Source organism: Podarcis vaucheri (assembly GCF_965113315.1).
Source record: "Podarcis vaucheri genome assembly, chromosome: 8".
Lineage (NCBI taxonomy): Eukaryota > Metazoa > Chordata > Lepidosauria > Squamata > Lacertidae > Podarcis > Podarcis vaucheri.
In genome coordinates, this window is record NC_138766.1 from 63,910,808 (window position 1) to 63,929,753 (window position 18,946).

General features: G+C 44.5%; 1 protein-coding gene across 1 annotated transcript in view; it reads left to right on the plus strand.

The window, feature by feature from the left end:
- PKIA (cAMP-dependent protein kinase inhibitor alpha) overlaps nucleotides 1-18,946 on the plus strand; it is a 39,756-nt gene that overhangs the window by 18,493 nt on the left and 2,317 nt on the right. The window contains exon 3 of the mRNA XM_082234088.1: nucleotides 15,750-15,927. Within this exon, the coding sequence (XP_082090214.1) occupies nucleotides 15,777-15,927 (151 nt within the window). The 5' untranslated portion in view covers nucleotides 15,750-15,776. The remainder of the gene's footprint in view (nucleotides 1-15,749; nucleotides 15,928-18,946) is intronic.

Consider the following 18,946-nt stretch of genomic DNA (forward strand, 5'->3'; position numbering starts at 1 on the left):
ACCAGCCTTTACTTTAGGGCATACTGGCAAAGCAGGACTTTCTCTCTGTCCTCTCCCCACCATGTGCCCCTGCACCCTTCTCAGATCTGCCCCAGAGGGTCTGGAGAATCCCTGGGAAAGCATACAAGGGGAGGGGAGATCATTTTGTTGGACTTGAAGGAACACTTGCACTGGTGGAACAATCCCCTTAGCGGTACATTGAACACAACCCAATGTAATTCCATTAAACGTTGGCCTTTAGTTTTTACAGGAAAGCAGGTATAATATTTGTCCCATGCCCCCAGCCTTCCTCCCCCATATACACACACACACACACACACACACACACACAAACATTCCCACATCATGCTGTTCATGTGATGTTGAACTCATGTAGAGCTTAATGTATATCTTTCGGCTTGAATGGTACCCAGTTGTACAAATGCCAATTAATTCAGCAGTTGGATTTGCTGCCCTTTAAAAAGTTGCATCTACGTGGGCTTGTTTGTGTCACCCTTTTCCTTTTCTGAATAGGAGCCACTTCAAACAAAGCTGCTCTTCAAATAGTTCTGGAGTGAGGAAGCAGCATGTGTGCCAAGCAAGGTCCCATTCAGCTGTCAGTATCTTTCTTGCAATAGAAAAGCTTTTATGATGGGCGTGTGTGTGTGTTTTTGCTTCTCCTTTCCTTTTGGTGCAAGACAGAAAAGATATACTCCATGAGTAAATTAATATATGAAATATACTCTAGAAGTAAATGTGTGAAATATAATGCACATGTAAATTAATATGTGAAATACAGTTAATATTGCTCATAATTCACCCTAATGGTTGATTACTCTTTGCGGACTGATTTTTATACATGTTTACTCAAGAGAGTCTGTGTGTTTCAGTGGTTAGAAAGTTCGACTTGGACCTTGCACATCAGGGTTCAAATCTCCACTCAGCCATGAAGCTCACTGGGTGACCTTGGATCAGTCAGTCTCTCACCTTACCCTACCTTTCAGGGTTGTTGTGAGGATAAAATGGGGTGAGGGGAGAACCACGTAAGCCATCTTGAGCTACTTAGATGAAAGGTGAGATAGAAATGTAATGATAAAGTGGGGGGAAAGGTCACACTGATTTCAGTGGGGCTCTCAGCCAAGATTTGCATCATCTTGTTTGCTTGCAGCTAAATGGTGTTATATGTGCATGAGATATGAATCAATAGGCCTGCTTTGGTAATTCCTGTGAATACTACAGAGAATGTTCCTGGATATAATTGTGCTTAATCACACACTTGACCACACAGCGCTGTGAGAGCTCAGCAGTGTTTGCTGTTGGAAACATTCAAGTGAAGAGAAAGAATTGATTTTCCTGCAGCTTTTGAATGCTGTGGCCCTGCCATACATTTTTCAGTAGGCTAATGAAGAAACACAGAAAGGAGCGTAGTTGAGCTGCCTCGGACCACCGGTCCATCTGGCTCAGTATTGGCTAGAACTGACTAGAAGTAGCCTTTCAAAGGTTAAGACATGGGCAACTCCTAATCCTTCCTACAGATGCTGCAGATTGAACCTGGAGACTTTTGCATGCAAATCATGTACTCTGCCACTCAGCTACAGCCCCTTTCTGCATCACTGCAGTGTGGCACAACAGAAGGGACAGGTGTCTCAGTATATCAAGGCAAATGTTACAAAGTGAGTTCAGTTGCATTGGAGGTCTGGCAGGCAGCCATGATTACGAAGGGCCAATCACTTGCGGCAGTGCATGGACGTATTTGGGTTGCAAAGGAAGCAGCCCCTAACTATCCTTACTGGGCACATTCTAATGTCTATATAAGAACTGCCAGATCCTCTTATAGATGTAGCAAACAATCTCCTTCAGTGCTTCATGCACCTGATCAAAGTGGAAGTGCAGAAGGGGGTCTAGCAGCATTTCAGATCCCCCTAAAGCGAGAACCTTTTAAAGTGTATAAACAGACTTGCCTTATTTGAATGGAACCCTGCCCACCTACAACCTCCCGGTAGCTCAATGATAAGTGAGTTCTGAAAGTAGATTAGCATGGTGGGCTTTCTTGGCTTTGTCCCAAACATGACCAGACAGTGAGGATGAATGACTGGATTTTCAGTTCTTTATTGGCAAAGCATTTGGTTCATCAGCTCCTATCGTACAAGAATACAGTGGTGCCTCGCAAGACGAAATTAATTCGTTCCGCAAGTTTTTTCTTGTTGCGAGTTTTTCGTCTTGCGAAGCACAGTTTCCCATAGGAATGCATTGAAAATCAATCAATGCGTTCCTATGGAGACCGTCCGGGGACAGAGGGGAAGCGCCGTGCGCCTTCCCCTCTGTCCCCGGACCTGTTTTAAAGCAAGGGAAGGGGCAGCGGGGAGAATCGCTTCTCCCCGTTGCCGCCCCTTGGTTCAAAAGGGGTCCGGGGAAAGAGGGGAAGGCGCGCGCGCCTTCCCCTCTGTCCCCGGAGATTGTGGGGCTGGCAACGGGGAGAAGCGATCTTCTCCCCGCCGCCCCTTGCTTCAAAAGAGGTCCGGGGACAGCGGGGAAGACGCGCTGCGCTTCCCCGCTATCCCCGGAGCTTGCAGGGCAAGCTTCGTTTTGCGAAGCAAGCCCATAGGGAAATGCGTCTTGTGAAGCGGCTAAGAAAACGAAAAACTCCTTCGTCTAGCGAGTTTTTCATCTTCTGAGGTGTTCGTCTTTTGGGGTACCACTGTACAACAACACTGTCCTGCTAACTAGGCACATGCAACTATGCTGGCAGCTTCTGTTTTGATGGTAGATGTTTCTACACCCACCATGCCTTTTAATCCAAGCAAGCAAGGGCCATTTCAGCCAGGCAACAGCCTGCAAGGAGTGTATGGAGCAGGTCTGATGTGGCCTGAAAGGGTGGCATCCTTGGGGCCAGATAGAGAGGGCTACATTTGGCTCTTGAGAATGAGGTTCTCCATCCCTGGTGTAGACCATATGGAGCTTAGGTGGACCAGTGCTCTGATTCATCAGGCAGCTTCCTATGCTCTCATGCTGCCCAATACTCAGTACTTCCAGATGAGTGGTATGTGCATTACAATACTAATAACTTCCATGTGGTCCACAATGCTGTCTGGAGCATGCTTCCTCCCGAGAGGCACTGATTTTTTACTCGTAGCTTCTAAATGGGAAGATACAGTCAGTCATCCATCTTGGCAGCCAAAGTCCAGGGCTGGAGGAAGGGAAGAAAAGGCCTGCCTTGGCATGCTTGCCAGAGCTCCAACAGCTGCCCATACACTGTGCTATTCTTTCCATCTAGCAGTAGTTCCATCTTCACTGCCAGGACTTAGAAAGTAGCTCAATACAGGGACCTTTTTGACGGCAATCAAAAAAAGCAAAAGAGCCCGATGTAGCAGATGGGCAGGAATACAATATTTAGCATCAGCAGCAGGTTGTGAAGACATTGGCTGTTAATTTGCAACACCATGTTGTATCTGCATTATTTATTTTGAGCCCCTGACAGTGGAAGGCTAAAAATGTTCTGCTCATATGAAATCGGTTTCAGGTTGATCGGTTGCGGAGTGGCATAGAGGCCAATTTACTTCTGTGGGTATATCGAGCAACAAGATAAAATACCCGGGGGGGGGGGGAACTTCTGACAAGTAGTTAGTCATATGTGAGCATGAAATAAACTCTGCATGGAAGTGTCATTCGAGAAGCTGATTTGCTTCATTTTTGCCATGCTGAAATTATCCCAGAGAAAAAAGATGTATTCTGACTTTGTACTCCATGCCCATGCTTAGAAATATTACCTAAATAGTACAGACACGTACTGATTTTAATATTCCCTTTGCGCCATGGAAATTTGAGCTAGGTGTCTCTTAATAGAGCATTGTATCCATCCTCACAAAGCTATAGGAAGGAACTGGTCAGCAGTGTGGGGGAATTCCTGGTGATTCCACGTACCTTCCCTCATCGGCTCTGGAGCAGATTTAGGAGTGTGTGGGAGGAAGGGGAATAAACAGAAATTTCCTCCCTCCCCTGTTCTGTTGGCAGATTCCTTCCGTCAGGGGCCAGAAAACATGGGATACCACCCATAATTCCCAAGATTCTTGGGATGTTGCAATAGTTAAGCTGTTATAAATTCTATATATAAGTTCACAGTATGTTGAGTCACTTGCCGGAAGATAGGATGACATAATTAGGGTAAGACCAGCTGCCTTCAGTTTTTGCCTGTGTTTTTTAACTGGTACACATATATTTTCAGATGGACACCATCTGTGTCCATCACTGTGGTGGGAACTTTAATGATCTGTGTAGTAATGAAGCAGTAAACTTATTTCTGCTGGAAACGGACCTAAAAAGGCTGATGAAATAATAATTGTCTTAACTAGGCTGTGTAGTTGCATAACAGCAGAAGCTGAGAGGCTTAGACTTTACCCTAGCTGGTGGGGAAAAAACAAAACAAAATCCCACTGTCTTCAGTTATAATAGAATGCCCAGGATACAGGTGTGTAGATAAGTGACAAGCAAGCTGTTTGTTCTAAAGACAAATGTTCAAGTGAGGAATAATACATATTCTTTATGTATTTCTTCTATCTGTACACACAGAATAAGAAGACAGGAAGCTGTCTTATGCTGAGTTGGACCATTTGTCCATCTAGCTCTGACTGGCAGCTATTCTCTCTTTTTGTTTTAATCATTTTTATTGATTTTCCAATAAAAAACATCCAATTAAATATCCAATCATAATACTTCAATTAAAATTAAGTCTCTAGGACTTTAGTCAGATTTGTTTTTCCTGCCTTTTGTGTGTGTTCTTTCACCTACGGCCGTAAGTTTTCTAGTATAGAAAAAGTGCTGCCCCACACTTAAAAAGGACAGCACTGGTCATGATTTTAAAAGTCTTAACGACCTGTGAATCCAGAGGATTGCTGAGCTGTTAAGCTAGTTTTACAAATGTCGCCACATTTATTAGTGCCTCATTATGAATTGTCTGCCTGCCTTCCAAATGAGTAAAATCCTCTATGTGTTTACAGTTTTGCTTTGTTTTTTAGTAGAGGGCAATCAATGACTCCTGGTTAAGAAGGCTTCTGATATCTGTTGCCTGCAGGCATTGCCCATGGGAGGAGTAACACTTAGAGTGTTGCTGCTCAGGACTTTCTTGAAGAATTGGGTCCTGGCTTATCTGATGGTGGTGAGAAAGGAGTTGTCCTCTTGTTGGTGGGATGGAATGAGAAATGGGGAGCTGTCACTAATGTCCTCATCATGCATTAATGGACCAGGTTCATTGATTTCATTTGGCAATGAAGGGAATTCCTACATGTTGATGCCGTGGGGAGATGTTGCTAATACTGGGCTAGATGGACCATTTGGTGTGACAGTTCTTTTATAAGCTCAGACAGCATCCAGTCTAGCAGAACGAATATGACCTACATTCCATCGCATGGCCAGAAGCAGCGAGCCAAGTAGGATGGTTGTGCTAATTTCAACAACAAAATGGGAGGCCCAGATAGGTTCCGTGTTTGAATATGTTTATTTAGCAAACAGAGCTTCATCTATGCCCTTGCCCTCCATGCCCGTGAAACTGCATCTCCCTCAAATGTTCTCTCAGAAGCTTCAATAAAAAGGAATCTTTCTGACAGCTGTGCAATCATAATGGGTTTCATTGACTTTCCAGTGAATGAAGTTTGGGATGACAGTTCGGTTGCACATCTGGTTTAATCCTGTTATCTTTTCCCATTCCTAAATAACAAAGATTGCAGCAATGCAAATGAAAAGAGTAGAAAGTGCTGTGTTTATGGCTTCATTTGTGTACAACAGATGCACAACAGAACTACCTGGGATAGCTCAGTTAGTAGAGCATGAGACTGTTAATATCAGGGTCATGGGTTTCAGCCCCATGTTGGATGAAAGATTCTTGCGTTGTAGTGGTGTGGAATAGATTACCTTTGTGGCCCCTTCCAACTCTATAATTCTAAGGCTCTCTTCCTCTGTTCTTATTTCCAAGGTACTCTATTATAATCCTGATCTTCAGTCTGTACACTCCCTTAGTTTATATTTCATGCCATTGAGTCTTTTGTGTATGTGACTGTTTTGGTTTGTTTCTGGCTATTTGGGTTTCCCCCCACTTTGCCCAGGGCCCTTTTCTAATTAATATATTCTAATTATTCTTCCTGTTAAGATCTTCCCTTTGTCTATGTGTGGTGCTGTTTTCGGTTCAGCTCTGTGAGCAGATTCAAATCAAAATGGAGCAAATCATCAGACTTGGGAGTTCTTCTGATTATATAATTTCCTGCTTAAAATGATATTGAAAAATAATACATGAAAAATGATTGACCACTCTGTTTATTTTCTTTTTTAAATTTTAAACCAATGAGAAATAAACACAAATCAATTCATTCTAAAACTTGGTTGCTCATTTGCCATTTTAGGACCAAGCAAATTAAATGAAAGCTACAGTGGGCATTCCTTGACTGTCAGCTGTTTCATTCTTTAAAGAGGAATCTTCTATATAAGGTGCATAAGCCCTTTGTTAGGACTATGACAGCTCTTAGGGGTATTATTCAGCTGATAGATCACGCATTCCAGCTGAATTATTTTGCATTTCATATAGAAGAGGTTTCAGAGATTCCCACCCCCAGAAAAATGCCGTAGGTTCTGAAACATTATTAGAGGATAATATCATTACTGTGCACATCCTCTGTTAATTTCCTGAGTTCTTCCTCCATGTGAATTTATTTTGTCTCATATAAAACAGTATCACGCACGCACACACAACCTTGCTTAAAGGTATATTCACACTCCTTGCTTAAAACCCTATTTTGCCGCTAATCATTAATTTTTTTGCCACTGCTGATGGGTCATCTGCAGAAGGCTTCAGTTTTGTAATCCTTTGAAAGCCTCCAACAGAGAGCTGAGAGCTGGGAAGGAAAAGAGCTTGGAAATGATGGGTTCGGGGACAGTTTGATGACACAGAAAGGCAGGGGTAGGGAGCTGTGTTTGGCCTACCATTTCCATGGTTCCTGACCACCCACCATGCTAGTTGGGGATCACTGGTTTAACAACACTTGAGCTGTCACAGGTTCCCCATCCTTGCAAAAGTGTGGGATAGAAGAGAAACAAGCTCTTTTCTTGCATTTACCAGGTCTCTTGACATACATTAATTGAGAAGCCAATCCTATGCACATTTACCAGGGAGCAAACCCACGGGACATAGCAAGACTTGAGTCAGAGGACTGGGCTGTAATATGCATAACCATTGCCTGTCTGCTTTGCTTTAACTACAGAGGTCCCTCGGGTTAAGTACTTAATTCGTTCTGGAGGTCCGTGCTTAACCTGAAACTGTTCTTAACCTGAAGCACCACTTTAGCTAATGAGGCCTCCCACTGTGCCGCCGGAGCACGATTTCTGTTCTCATCCTGAAGCAAAGTTCTTAACCCCAGGTACTATTTCTGGGTTAGCGGAGTCTGTAACCTGAAGCGTATGTAACCTGAGGTACCACTGTATTTCCATGCAACGTTGTCTGATTTAATCACTTAAGGATAGATATAGTCATGTGCTGGATTGAAATTAATACCTCTATGTTTGAAAACCTCTACATAAAATGCAAACAATGTAGGGAAGAGCTCTACAGCCTCCTGTATCTTCCTCCTTGATTTTATTTGAAGCTGCCTTATATTCTGTTGATCCAACAAGTGTCATATTGTTTACTCTTGACAAGAGTGTTCCAGAGAGCCTTGGGGCAGATCAATGTCTTTCCCAGTCCTGCTTTTTAATTGTTTATTTATATCCCTTAAGGCAGGGGTCAGCAAAGTTTTTCAGCAGGGGGCCGGTCCACTGTCCCTCAGACCTTGTGGGGGACCAGACTATATTTTGAAAAGGGAAAAAAAAGTTTCCTATGCCCCACAAATAACCCAGAGATGCATTTTAAATAAAAGCACACATTCTACTCGTGTAAAAACACGCTGATTCCCAGACCGTCCACGGGCTGGATTTAGAAGGCGATTGGGCTGGATCCGGCCCCCGGGCCTTAGTTTGCCTACCCATGCCTTAGGTAAAAGAGGTGTGTATATCCATGCAAATTAACTGTGAAAGATCCCAGGTCCTGTTCCATGCCCATTTTTCACTTATGGCCTTGCCATCTAGGCAGTGTGTCACACTGATTCCCCCTCTATCTCCAACTCTGGGTTGCTGATTTGGGACAGAGAAATAAATCCACAAAACAAACCTCTAAATCTGGTCCAGAATATTGCATGTCATTTTAACATATATATGCAGAACAAGACAACATATATTTAAATACACTGCAAAGTTTTGACGCAGTGTCTTTGTGTGCATAATGATAGTATATAGTATGTGGCTTACCCAAATCTGACTCTTTTCACGTGACCACTTAAAGTGATAACTCATGCTTGCTTTGTCACTGAAACATGTATATTGATTGACAGGTACATTCATTGAGCTCTATCTGGGGCAGCTGACTTGGGGCATCAAGGCAGCCAAACCTTCATATGCATGCAGTAATTGAAATTACTTGTATCAGAAGCGTAGTTCTGAAAGTCAGCTTGTTTGGAAAGTGTGTGTTAGTATGACCTGGGTCATATTAAAGAACTAAATTGTCTTTCCACATTCTCACTAGGGTCTACTTCATATTTCTACAGGGATGCTCTCTGGAAATATTTGGAATGCTGTTTCCTTAATGGTTCTGTTTCAAGCTTACACTGTTCAATTTCAGCTCTTTATTGCTGCTTTGAAAGCTCCTGATGTAAGAATACTTGCCATAAAGAAGCACCAATATCTGAAAATGCATCTGTTTCCTTTTGCAGATGTCATGATATCTCAGCTGGGACCAGTAAGAATGGACAAATGTTTAGTGTGTTGCACTAAAGCAAGAACTGATACACAACATCCTTTCTTATCTGTACAGCAGGTCCAACCAGGTTCTATTTCAATAAAAGGAGAAGTGGTGATCCAAGTCAGATGATAGCAACTGCTATTTTTAAAAGAGATTGAGTAAGAAGTCAAATGATGTACCTGCTGGATCATAGTGTTGATTACTGAACCAACTTGCTGACTTTCAAGTCCTTGGGGTGTATGGTTTATTTTCCTCGAATTTCAAGCCAACTCCAGCAAATGAACATGTTTGTTCTTTCTTTTAAATAAGTAAATACCTTCTGCAATTTAAATGTTCAGTACAAATTAGCTGGCATGTCATGGCTCTCGCCCAAATCTGCAATTTGAAGGTCTATAACGTTTCAGTGACCCATGTTTGGCCGAAGCTCTGTTTGGGGTGGGGCATGGAATGGAGGAATTGGTCTTATAGCTGGTAGAGGCTCACCTGAATCTCTGGCAGAAGTATTTCACAAATTTACTATATGATCCTTTTAATGACAGGAACTGAAGCTGGGATCTTATACATATGAACCATGAGCTCTGTGTTCCCTCCCCAGCTTGGGTCATGAAAGACATGGTATTGTACAAATTAAAGGAGTTGTGGCACTTCTAATGCTTAAACATGCTTTAGCGTACAGTATTTCCAACACAACCACAATCTTATTTTCTTAGAGATCACTTCTGCCAATGGCAGGCAAGCTTTATTTCTAGTTGTCCAAACTCTTAAGCATGTTGTTTGGAGTTTGAGACAGTCTAAGTTAGGTAACCATAACAACAGCACAATTATATATATGTCTACTGAGAGATAAGTCCCACTGAGCTCTGTGGGTCTTTCTTCCAGGAATATGGACATAGGGTTGCAGTTGAAGAAATCTCATGAATTTATAAAAGACTTGTATCTTTTTATTATATTTAAATGACATTAGCCTCCTCACACGATAATTATGTGTGAGGCTTTTAGGAAACCCTAGGCAATTCACTTATTGTAAATGGTTTGTTTTTCTATGGGGAAAAATGTTTTAAAATCTAGGACTTCCAGCTAATGCAGTTACATGAAAAATTAAATGTGTTTTTATGGGATCTTCATAGATCTTAAAGGCTTTCTGTTTCCTTAGAGAAAATGAAAAATTCTAGTGAGAGGACTTGTTTCCTGTTTTTCTTTCCAGGTACTGGGCCATATTTATCTATACAGAGTGTCCTCTGCTCTTTCTTTGGGACTTCTTGGAAGTGTAGACTATGATCCGGAAGAAGCAGAAACAACATGGCATAGGGCACCCTAAACAAAGCATACACCTTGGTTTCTAGATCTGTCAAGTTAAAGACTGAGCTGAGATTTGAACTAAGAGCTTCCCAGATCCTGCTATTAGCTGCTGTATTACACGGGTTCTTTGCCTGGGTAGAACTAAAATGAAGTAGTCACTTTAACTATGGAATTTCCTAAGAGGGGGCAGTGTGCCCATCAGTACCTCCATGATGTCCATGCAAATGTCTCCATAAGTATCCCCACATCTATCAAGCAGAAGACAGTGTTTCTTCTTCCTGTTCATTTCCTGTTTGGCATCCAAGACATCTATTTTTAGGATCCATCCTATTCTTCTAATGATAAAGTGTTTTAACTGGTTTTATTTATGTATTTTTACATTGTTGTCACCCACCCTGGGACCTTATGATGATGCAGATTTATGGCAGGTACATCTAAATCATCATCCTAAAACACAGACAGCAGTGCATCCATTAACGCAGGCATCCCCAACCTTCAGACCTCCAGATGTTTTGGACTACAGCTCCCATCATCCCTGACCACTGGTCCTGTTAGCTAGTGGTCATGGGAGTTGTAGGCCAAAACATCTGGAGGGCCGCAGGTTGCGGGTGCCTGCATTAACAAAACAGTATGATCATTAGTATAATAAAAAGGGCAAAGTTCAGAAAATAGTCTTACTAATTCTGCCATCCACCATATGCAAGTGACTCTTTAGCTTAATTGACTAAATATGACATAATGCCATCATTATCAGTTGTTCAGCAAACTTACTGCAATCAGCAGAGCAAGATGCAGTTTTCTATGGTGCATGAGAACAGGCTTTGTAATAAGCTTTTTGCATTAACAGATTGCTGTAAGTCAGCAGCCTGGCAGGGAATAATTAGTGAACAACATTGGAGTGATGTGAAATTAGCACCAAGAGCCCAGTTATCATTTGTTTTTGAGGAGTGGCTTGCTGCAGCTGGTCTTTTGCCCAATTACTCAGAGGCTTTGCACATGAGTCTCGGAAATCATCCCTGGATAAAGGGATCAGACAAATATCAAATGGTAAATATGTTTACATGGAAGGAAGGATCAAAGTATGAAATTTTGATACAGGAGATTGTCTGATCATCGAATCCAGAGCAATTGTTCCTACAGTGTCAGCCCAACTTTGTTTGACTTGCATATTGTTTATTTGCAAAAGCTTTTCTCTTTCACTGCTAATTTATTTATTTTTTAAGTAGGATAAACAGAACATTAAGTTCTCACTTACCATTGTGTCTACCTTCTAGTGAGATGGCAGTCTGCTATGGAACCTTTGAAAAATCTTTCCTCCCCCTTGTCCCTCTCTCTGCCACCTTGCACCTGTTATGTCCTTTCACAGTCAAATTATCTGCAGTATTTGTATTATTATTATTATTAATATTATTATTAATGTTTGTTAGTCACTTTATCTTGCCCAGGGCAACCCAAAGCGGCTTACAGCCAAACAAATAGACAACAAACCCCATATAGATACATTAAAACCAAGAGGAAAGAGAAACAGAAACAGGGAGCCACTGCAGGAAAGAGCCTGCCACACATATACTGCAGATACAGTACAGTGGTACCTCGGGTTACATGCGCTTCAGGTTACAGACTCCGCTAACCCAGAAATAGTACCTTGGGTTAAGAACTTTGCTTCAGGATGAGAACAGAAATCGCGTGGCGGCAGCGCGGCAGCAGCGGGAGGCCCCATTAGCTAAAGTGGTATCTCAGGTTAAAAACCGTTTCAGGTTAAGAACGGACCTCCAGAACGAATTAAGTTCTTAACCCAAGGCATCACTGTATTGGGAAGAAGCTTTGAACAGCTTCAGGGTGCCACTCAAACTCCTCTCCTCTCCAGCTGCCAATCAAAGCCTCAATGAATAATTCAAGTGGGACAGAGGGCAGTTTCCCCCGGCCCTTCTAGGAAGCTTTTGTGCACTGGCTCAAAACAACATAGTTTTTCCCAGTGCTGTTTTGGCCTTGCCTGCTTGACCTATGAATCTGATAGCTTTCTAAGTCAGTGGTGTGGAAACACAGGCCCTGGGCCCCAAATGTAGACATACTTGACCCTCAGGCTGCACTCTTCACAGGCCTGGCTTTCCTCCCCTCCACAAGCCTTTTTTTATTTTTTGCCTTGCATCATATTTCAAGCTGGTGTTTTAGAGAGGCTTCCTATTGCTGTAAGTGAATTGCAGCCACTCCAGTTCATCTGCCCTTTTTCTTTCTCTTTAATAATGGCTATCCATGTAGGATGCCCCATTGGGTGAGTTCAATGGAGTTCAGTGGTTCAATGGAGACAACACTTCTTTCTTGGATCAGGTGTGTTTTCCCCACTTTTTCTGTGCTCCCTTAGCTTCCTAGGAGGCTGTAGGCAGGGATGGGGAACAGTGGTCTTCCAGTTGTTGTTGGACTCCCATCATCTCTTGCTGGGAAAGCTGGCTTGGAGTTGCTATCCAACAATATATGGAAGGCTGCAGGTTCCCCACCCCTGCTGCAAGATGCATTCGGGTGATGGAGGGAAAGAGTTATCAGGGACATCAGCATGGGTCTACCTTCTCCCTGTCACCTAGCTTTTAACTAGGGGACAGCCTACCACTCCTTTCCCATAAGAGGGGTTTGTAATTTTCCCAAGGGCCACCATGCCTTTCATCGTGGTGCTTTATCCTCATCCCAAATGACACTATCCAGGCCCAAGGCAGTCTGGGAAGGGGAAAGAAAATGGTGGCTGGAGACACCAAAGAAGAACAACTTTGCCAGCTTGGTTATGGCCATTGCCACTTCTATAGGCAGCAGCAAAGAAGTAAAAAAAGAAATAAAGGTCTGCTACCACCTTACTACCTCTTTCTATCATTAGCCCAAAGGTGATGAATTTAGGCACACATTAGTATGATAGGACCAAATAATCAGGGTATCATTTTACCTCGGCCCTAGAATGAGGTCTGTTAGCTATATGTGTTGCGGAGATGTGAGGGAGCTTTCTAGGGAGCTTCCCTAGAAATAATGAGTTTATTGAGAAACGTTTTCTCTGCTGGTGTGTGTGTGTGTGTGTGTGTGTGTGTAGCTTTGTTTTAATGAATTTTTGAGCTTTGTGTTAGATCATGTTGTTTACAGCATTAACGTTAGTGTGTCATTGTTCGGGCTGTTGGCCCTGCCACATGCCATTCTCAGAAGTTCTGTCGGTGTGAAGCCCTGTGTGGATAAACTGCTCAGAGACATTCGATATGGCTATATTTAGCCCATATAAAATGTTGTACCTAATCCCCTTCCGCCAGCTTCTCAAATAACTCTTCACTTGGCTCCAGGAAGGCTCATGTAACTATTTGTCTCTTGTCTGATCGAAAGGAAGACTGGGGGCCGGCGGGGGGGGGGGAGAGAGACACAAGTAAAGAGGCTAAAAATAGGCAAATGCCTGTTGTTAGCAGGCTTATTTTAGGTGTATGATTCCGTTTGAAAGCAGGAAAGACATGGAGGCTGAGGGGGCTAGGATAGCGATGGACATGAATCATTATTTCAGATCTCCTCATTCAACCATGAATTTGGAATTGATATAAAGCAGTCTTCCTCAACCTGGAGCCCTCCAACACACTCCAACCAGTGTTCCCTTCTTTCTAGTTGAGAACCTCAGGCTAGTCAGATAAACCAGACACTCTGGGTAGACAATATTGTGCCTTCCAGATGTTGTGCAACTGCAGAAGCAGCTGATGCAGCACCAGTCTAATGTGCTTTGGCTGACCCATTAGCAAATGATGGACAGCCATGGTATTTTCCACCAGCTAAAGTAAACCACGGGACGCAGGTGCCGCTGTGGGTAAAACCTCAACGCCTAGGACTTGCCGATTGCATGGTCGGCGGTTCAAATTCCTGCGGCGGGGTGCGCTCCCGCTGCTCGGTCCCAGCGCCTGCCAACCTAGTACAGTGGTGCCTCGCAAGACGAAATTAATTCGTTCCGCAACTCTCTTCGTCTTGCGGTTTTTTCGTCTTGCGATACACAGTTTCCCATAGGAATGCATTGAAAATCAATTAATGCGTTCCTAGGGAAACCGCCTTCAGACCAGGTCCGGGGACAGTCTGTCCCCAGACCTCTTCTGAAGGCTGGGGGGGGGGACAAGGGCTTTTCTTCTCACCCCCAGCATTTTAAAAAACCCTGGGACAGCGGAGGACTTCTCCGCTGTCCGGGCGATCTTAAAATGCTGGCGGGCGGCATTTTAAAATCGCCCCGGACAGCGGAGGACTTCTCCGCTGTCCGGGGCGATTTAAAAGCCCCTGGGAAGGCAGGCAGGGGGGGACAAAGACTTTCGCCCCCCGCCCGCCTTCAGAAGGTGTTCCCACCCCGCCCGCCCGGCTTCGCAGCAGCGCTACGAAGCCCGGCGGCTGGGGCAGGTGCTCCCGCCCCCCCACCCCACTTCGGAGCAGCGTTCCGAAGCGGGGTGGCTGGGGCAGGTGTTCCCACCCCCCGCCCGGCTTTGCAGCAGCGCTACGAAGCCCGGCGGCTGGGGCAGGTGCTCCCGCCCCCCCCACTTCGGAGCAGCGTTCCGAAGCGGGGTGGCTGGGGCAGGTGTTCCTACCCCCCGCCCGGCTTTGCAGCAGCGCTACGAAGCCCGGCGGCTGGGGCAGGTGCTCCCGCCCCCCCCACCCCACTTCGGAGCAGCGTTCCGAAGCGGGGTGGCTGGGGCAGGTGTTCCCACCCCCCGCCCGGCTTTGCAGCAGCGCTACGAAGCCCGGCGGCTGGGGCAGGTGCTCCCGCCCCCCCACCCCACTTCGGAGCAGCGTTCCGAAGCGGGGTGGCTGGGGCAGGTGTTCCCCCCCCCCGCCCAGCTTCGGAGCACGGGGAGATCGCTTCTCCCCACCGCCCCTTGCTTCAAAAGAGGTCCGGGGGCAGTGGGAGCGCTTCCCGCTGCCCCCGGACCTCTTTTGAAGCAAGGGGCGGTGGGGAGAAGCGATCTCCCGGCCGCCCCTTGCTTCAAAAGAGAAGACCCGCTGTCCCCGGGGCAAGCTTCGTTTTGCGAAGCAAGCCCATAGGGAAATTCGTCTTGCGAGGCAACTCGAAAACGAAAAAACCTTTCGTTTTGCGAGTTTTTCGTCTCGCGAGGCGTTCGTCTTGCGGGGTACCACTGTAGTTCAAAAGCACCTCCAGGTGCAAGTAGATAAATAGGGACTGCTTACCAGCGGGAAGGTAAACGGCGTTCCGTGTGCTGCACTGGCTCGCCAGATGCAGCTTGTCACGCTGGCCATGTGACCCGGAAGTGTGTGCAGACAGCGCTGGCTCCCAGCCTATAGAGTGAGATGAGCGCACAACCCTAGAGTCTGGCAAGAGGTACGGGCAGGGGTACCTTTACCTTTAAAGTAAACAATTTTTGATGATGTTAATAGATTAACATCAGTTTTAGATCAGCTTATTTTAACCTGGTGGCCTTCAGCTCCCACTACCCTTGAGCTTTGGCCATGCTAGCTGGCGCTAACAGGATCTGGTGTTCAACAAAACCTGAAGGGACACAGGTTAGCTATCCCTTCCCCAAAGCCTTCCACGATACAAGGTGTGAAATTGTCTTACCAGTTGTACAAATCATCTAAAGATTCCATATTTGTCTCCTTGCTTCATGAGCTCCTATTATCCCTAATGTAGCTTTTGATTTTCTTTGGTTTTTCTTAGGTACTGCTATGTGGATACTGGTTAGCAATGACTGATGTGGAATCTACATATGCAGATTTCATTGCTTCTGGGAGAACCGGGAGAAGAAATGCCCTTCACGATATCCTTGTGTCCTCTGCAAGTGGAAATTCTAGTGAACTATCCTTGAAGTTATCAGAACTTGATATAAACAAAACTGGTAAGTACTAATCTGAAAGGTTAAGAGAAAAGGCATTAATAAGTCTGCAAGGGACATCATTCATGGAAACAACATGCTGGGCTTTAGTTGCTTTTCACATTTATTGTTATTAATTTATTTACTTTTTTAAAAAATTAAATGTCTTACCTGCTCTTCTCCTTAAGGTTCCAAAGCAGGCTACAAAAATTTAAAATTCAGTATTAAAAATTAGTCTTTAGCTGGTTTGTATATGAGGGCATTTTATGTACTTCTATCTAGTGCAAGGCCATAGCAGAATAGTAGACTAGTTCATGAAATATGTTGCTGTATAAAAAGGACAACATCTCCTCTGCTTTTTTGAGTTAGTGCAGGCTACTACAACCCACCTACAATATGCTAACTTCCCCCTTCAAAAACAGATGGATTGTCATTTAGCCTTTTATGTGGCTGGTTAGTTTTGGCCAAGCTGGTGGGCCTATATTAGAGAAATGTATAATAAAAATGTGCTTTGAGGAGTCCAATTGATAACCCTGGTTTACCAGCTAAGACTAAACCCACACCATCCATTTAAAACACTATTATACCACTTCAAACAGTACACCCATGTACAGCTTGCTAAGAGTTGTTGGGAGACCCCTATTCCTTTCACAGATCCTACAGTTCCCAAAAAACTCTTAGCACTCGTTACAAACTACATTTCCCAGGATTCTTTGGGGAAGCCATGTCTTTGAAAGTTGTATACTGGTACTTTAAATGTATGGTGCAGTTGTGGCCAAACCTAACGCATCCCATCAGTGCAAGGATTTCTGTCTGTGATTTCCCTCCTCTCCTCTCTCCTCTCATGCTCTCTCCAGATCTGCTCTGGAGGGTTGGGAGAACCCCCAGAACAGATTTCAGGGACACACAGGGGGAGGGGTGGAGTTGCATTGCACAAGCGGATTCCCTTGCACTGATGGAAGGAGTTAGTCGGATACCACTCAGTCTTTCCAGCTTCTACGAAGGAAGTTCTCTTCCCCCACCCCAATATCTCCACAATGGACATGAGCTCTGTGATACGGAGAAAGTTTCATGGTGTTAATAAGAGCCACTTAAGTCAATCTGCTCGGCACAGAATTGGGGAAACTGTTGCTGTGCAGAATGTCATTGATTCTTCTCATCGCTGACCACCGGCCATGTTGGCTTCAGCTGATGGGAGACGGTCTCCAACAACCCCTTAGCAACTCAGAACCATCTACCATGAAGCTAACATACCCCAGGAAATCCTACCCACAGAGCAGTGATTTGGGTTTCTGGAAATTTTTGCATTGGAAATTTGCATCAGAAATTCCTTTTAGTTTTCGATTTCCTGATACCCTAGAGAGCGATCCAATTTGGCATGTTTATTTTGCTTGTATTTAGCAAACACAGATAAAAACTGTGAAACTGCCAAGCTTGCCTAATACTGTATTTGCAGTTGGCATCCACTGATTGCTACTAATGAACTTATGAAACAGATTTTCCTTTTTACATTTTCCATCCACATCCCTGCAGCAGAGTGGCCTTGTAATTACGGTAGGCACAATACTTTTTGGGTCCTGGGTTTATTTGGCCACTTGCTCCATGGGGACTCTCTAGGTAGGAAGGCATGTACAGGGAGCAAAGGGCAAACGCCTTCCCTTTCATGCCATTCTCACATGCCTCTGCAAGGTTTCTGTACTCTTAGGTACCATAAAGAGGAATGCAGAGGTGTGAGACAACCCTCCCCGCTCTCAAGGGACAGAGCTGCAACAGGGAATAGAAGGACATTTTATTTCTGTCTGCTATTTCCCATGTGTGAGGGTGCGAATATTGACTGTGTTACTGTGTCTGAAAAAACTTGTTTCCATTGAACTGACACAAGTTATGACAGCTCTACCTAAGCATGGAATTTCTTGGTGGAATAAAGGTTGTATGGGAGGTGGCTGAAACCACCTCCCAGTTCCTGGGAACAGCTTGCGGAGAGATCCACTAGTGAATATTTGCAGAGTGGTTGGAATGTGAGCGCAAAAGAGAATTCGTCCCTCCTATGGGATTCCATTTCCCATAACATAAATGCCATTTTTATGCATGGTACTGGAAAAAAGCCAAGGGTTTTCCCATCACTCCTTTGATGCCAGTGTGGTGTAGTGGTTAAAAGTGGTAGACTCGTAATCTGGTGAACCGGGTTCGCGTCTCCGCTCCTCCACATGCAGCTGCTGGGTGACCTTGGGCCAGTCACACTTCTTTGAAGTCTCTCAGCCTCACTCACCTCACAGAGTGTTTGTTGTGGGGCAGGAAGGGAAAGGAGAATGTGAGCCGCTTTGAGACTCCTTCGGATAGTGATAAAGTGGGATATCAAATCCAAACTCCTCCTCCTCTTCTTCTTCTTCCTCATAATAAATAATAATAATAATAATAATAATAATAATAATAATAATAATAATAATAATTCTGGCAGCTAAGTACAATAAGCTGGATGACACACACAGTTGCATGAGTGCATGGACCTTCACAGTTATAACATGACATAATGCTTACACCTCAAGCAATGTACATCCAAGTGTGAAGTACATCACGCGCTTCTGTATACCCACAGAACTTCCATTCTTCTTTATGTACTCTAAATTAGCTAAATTAGTTACCAGGCACATTTTTTAAACTCATTGACTATTAAAGAAGCCAAACCAAACACCCATCCATGTCTTTCAGTGCCATGGAATTTGCAGGCTTAAACTAGATTAGTCTGGAGCATGGGAGGGCAAACTAAGGCCCGGGGGCCAGATCCGGCCCAATCGCCTTCTAAATCCGGCCTGCAGACGGTTCAGGAATCAGTGTGTTTTTACAAGAGTAGAATGTGCCCTTTTATTTAAAATGCATCTCTGGGTTATTTGTGGGGCATAGGAATTTGTTCATTCCCCCCCCCAATAAAAATATAGTCCACCCCCCCCCCAAGGTCTGAGGGACAGTGGACCAGCCCCTTGCTGAAAAAGTTTGCTAGCCCCTGGTCTGGAGGGTAGGACCCATACCAGCGACTTCAAGTTAC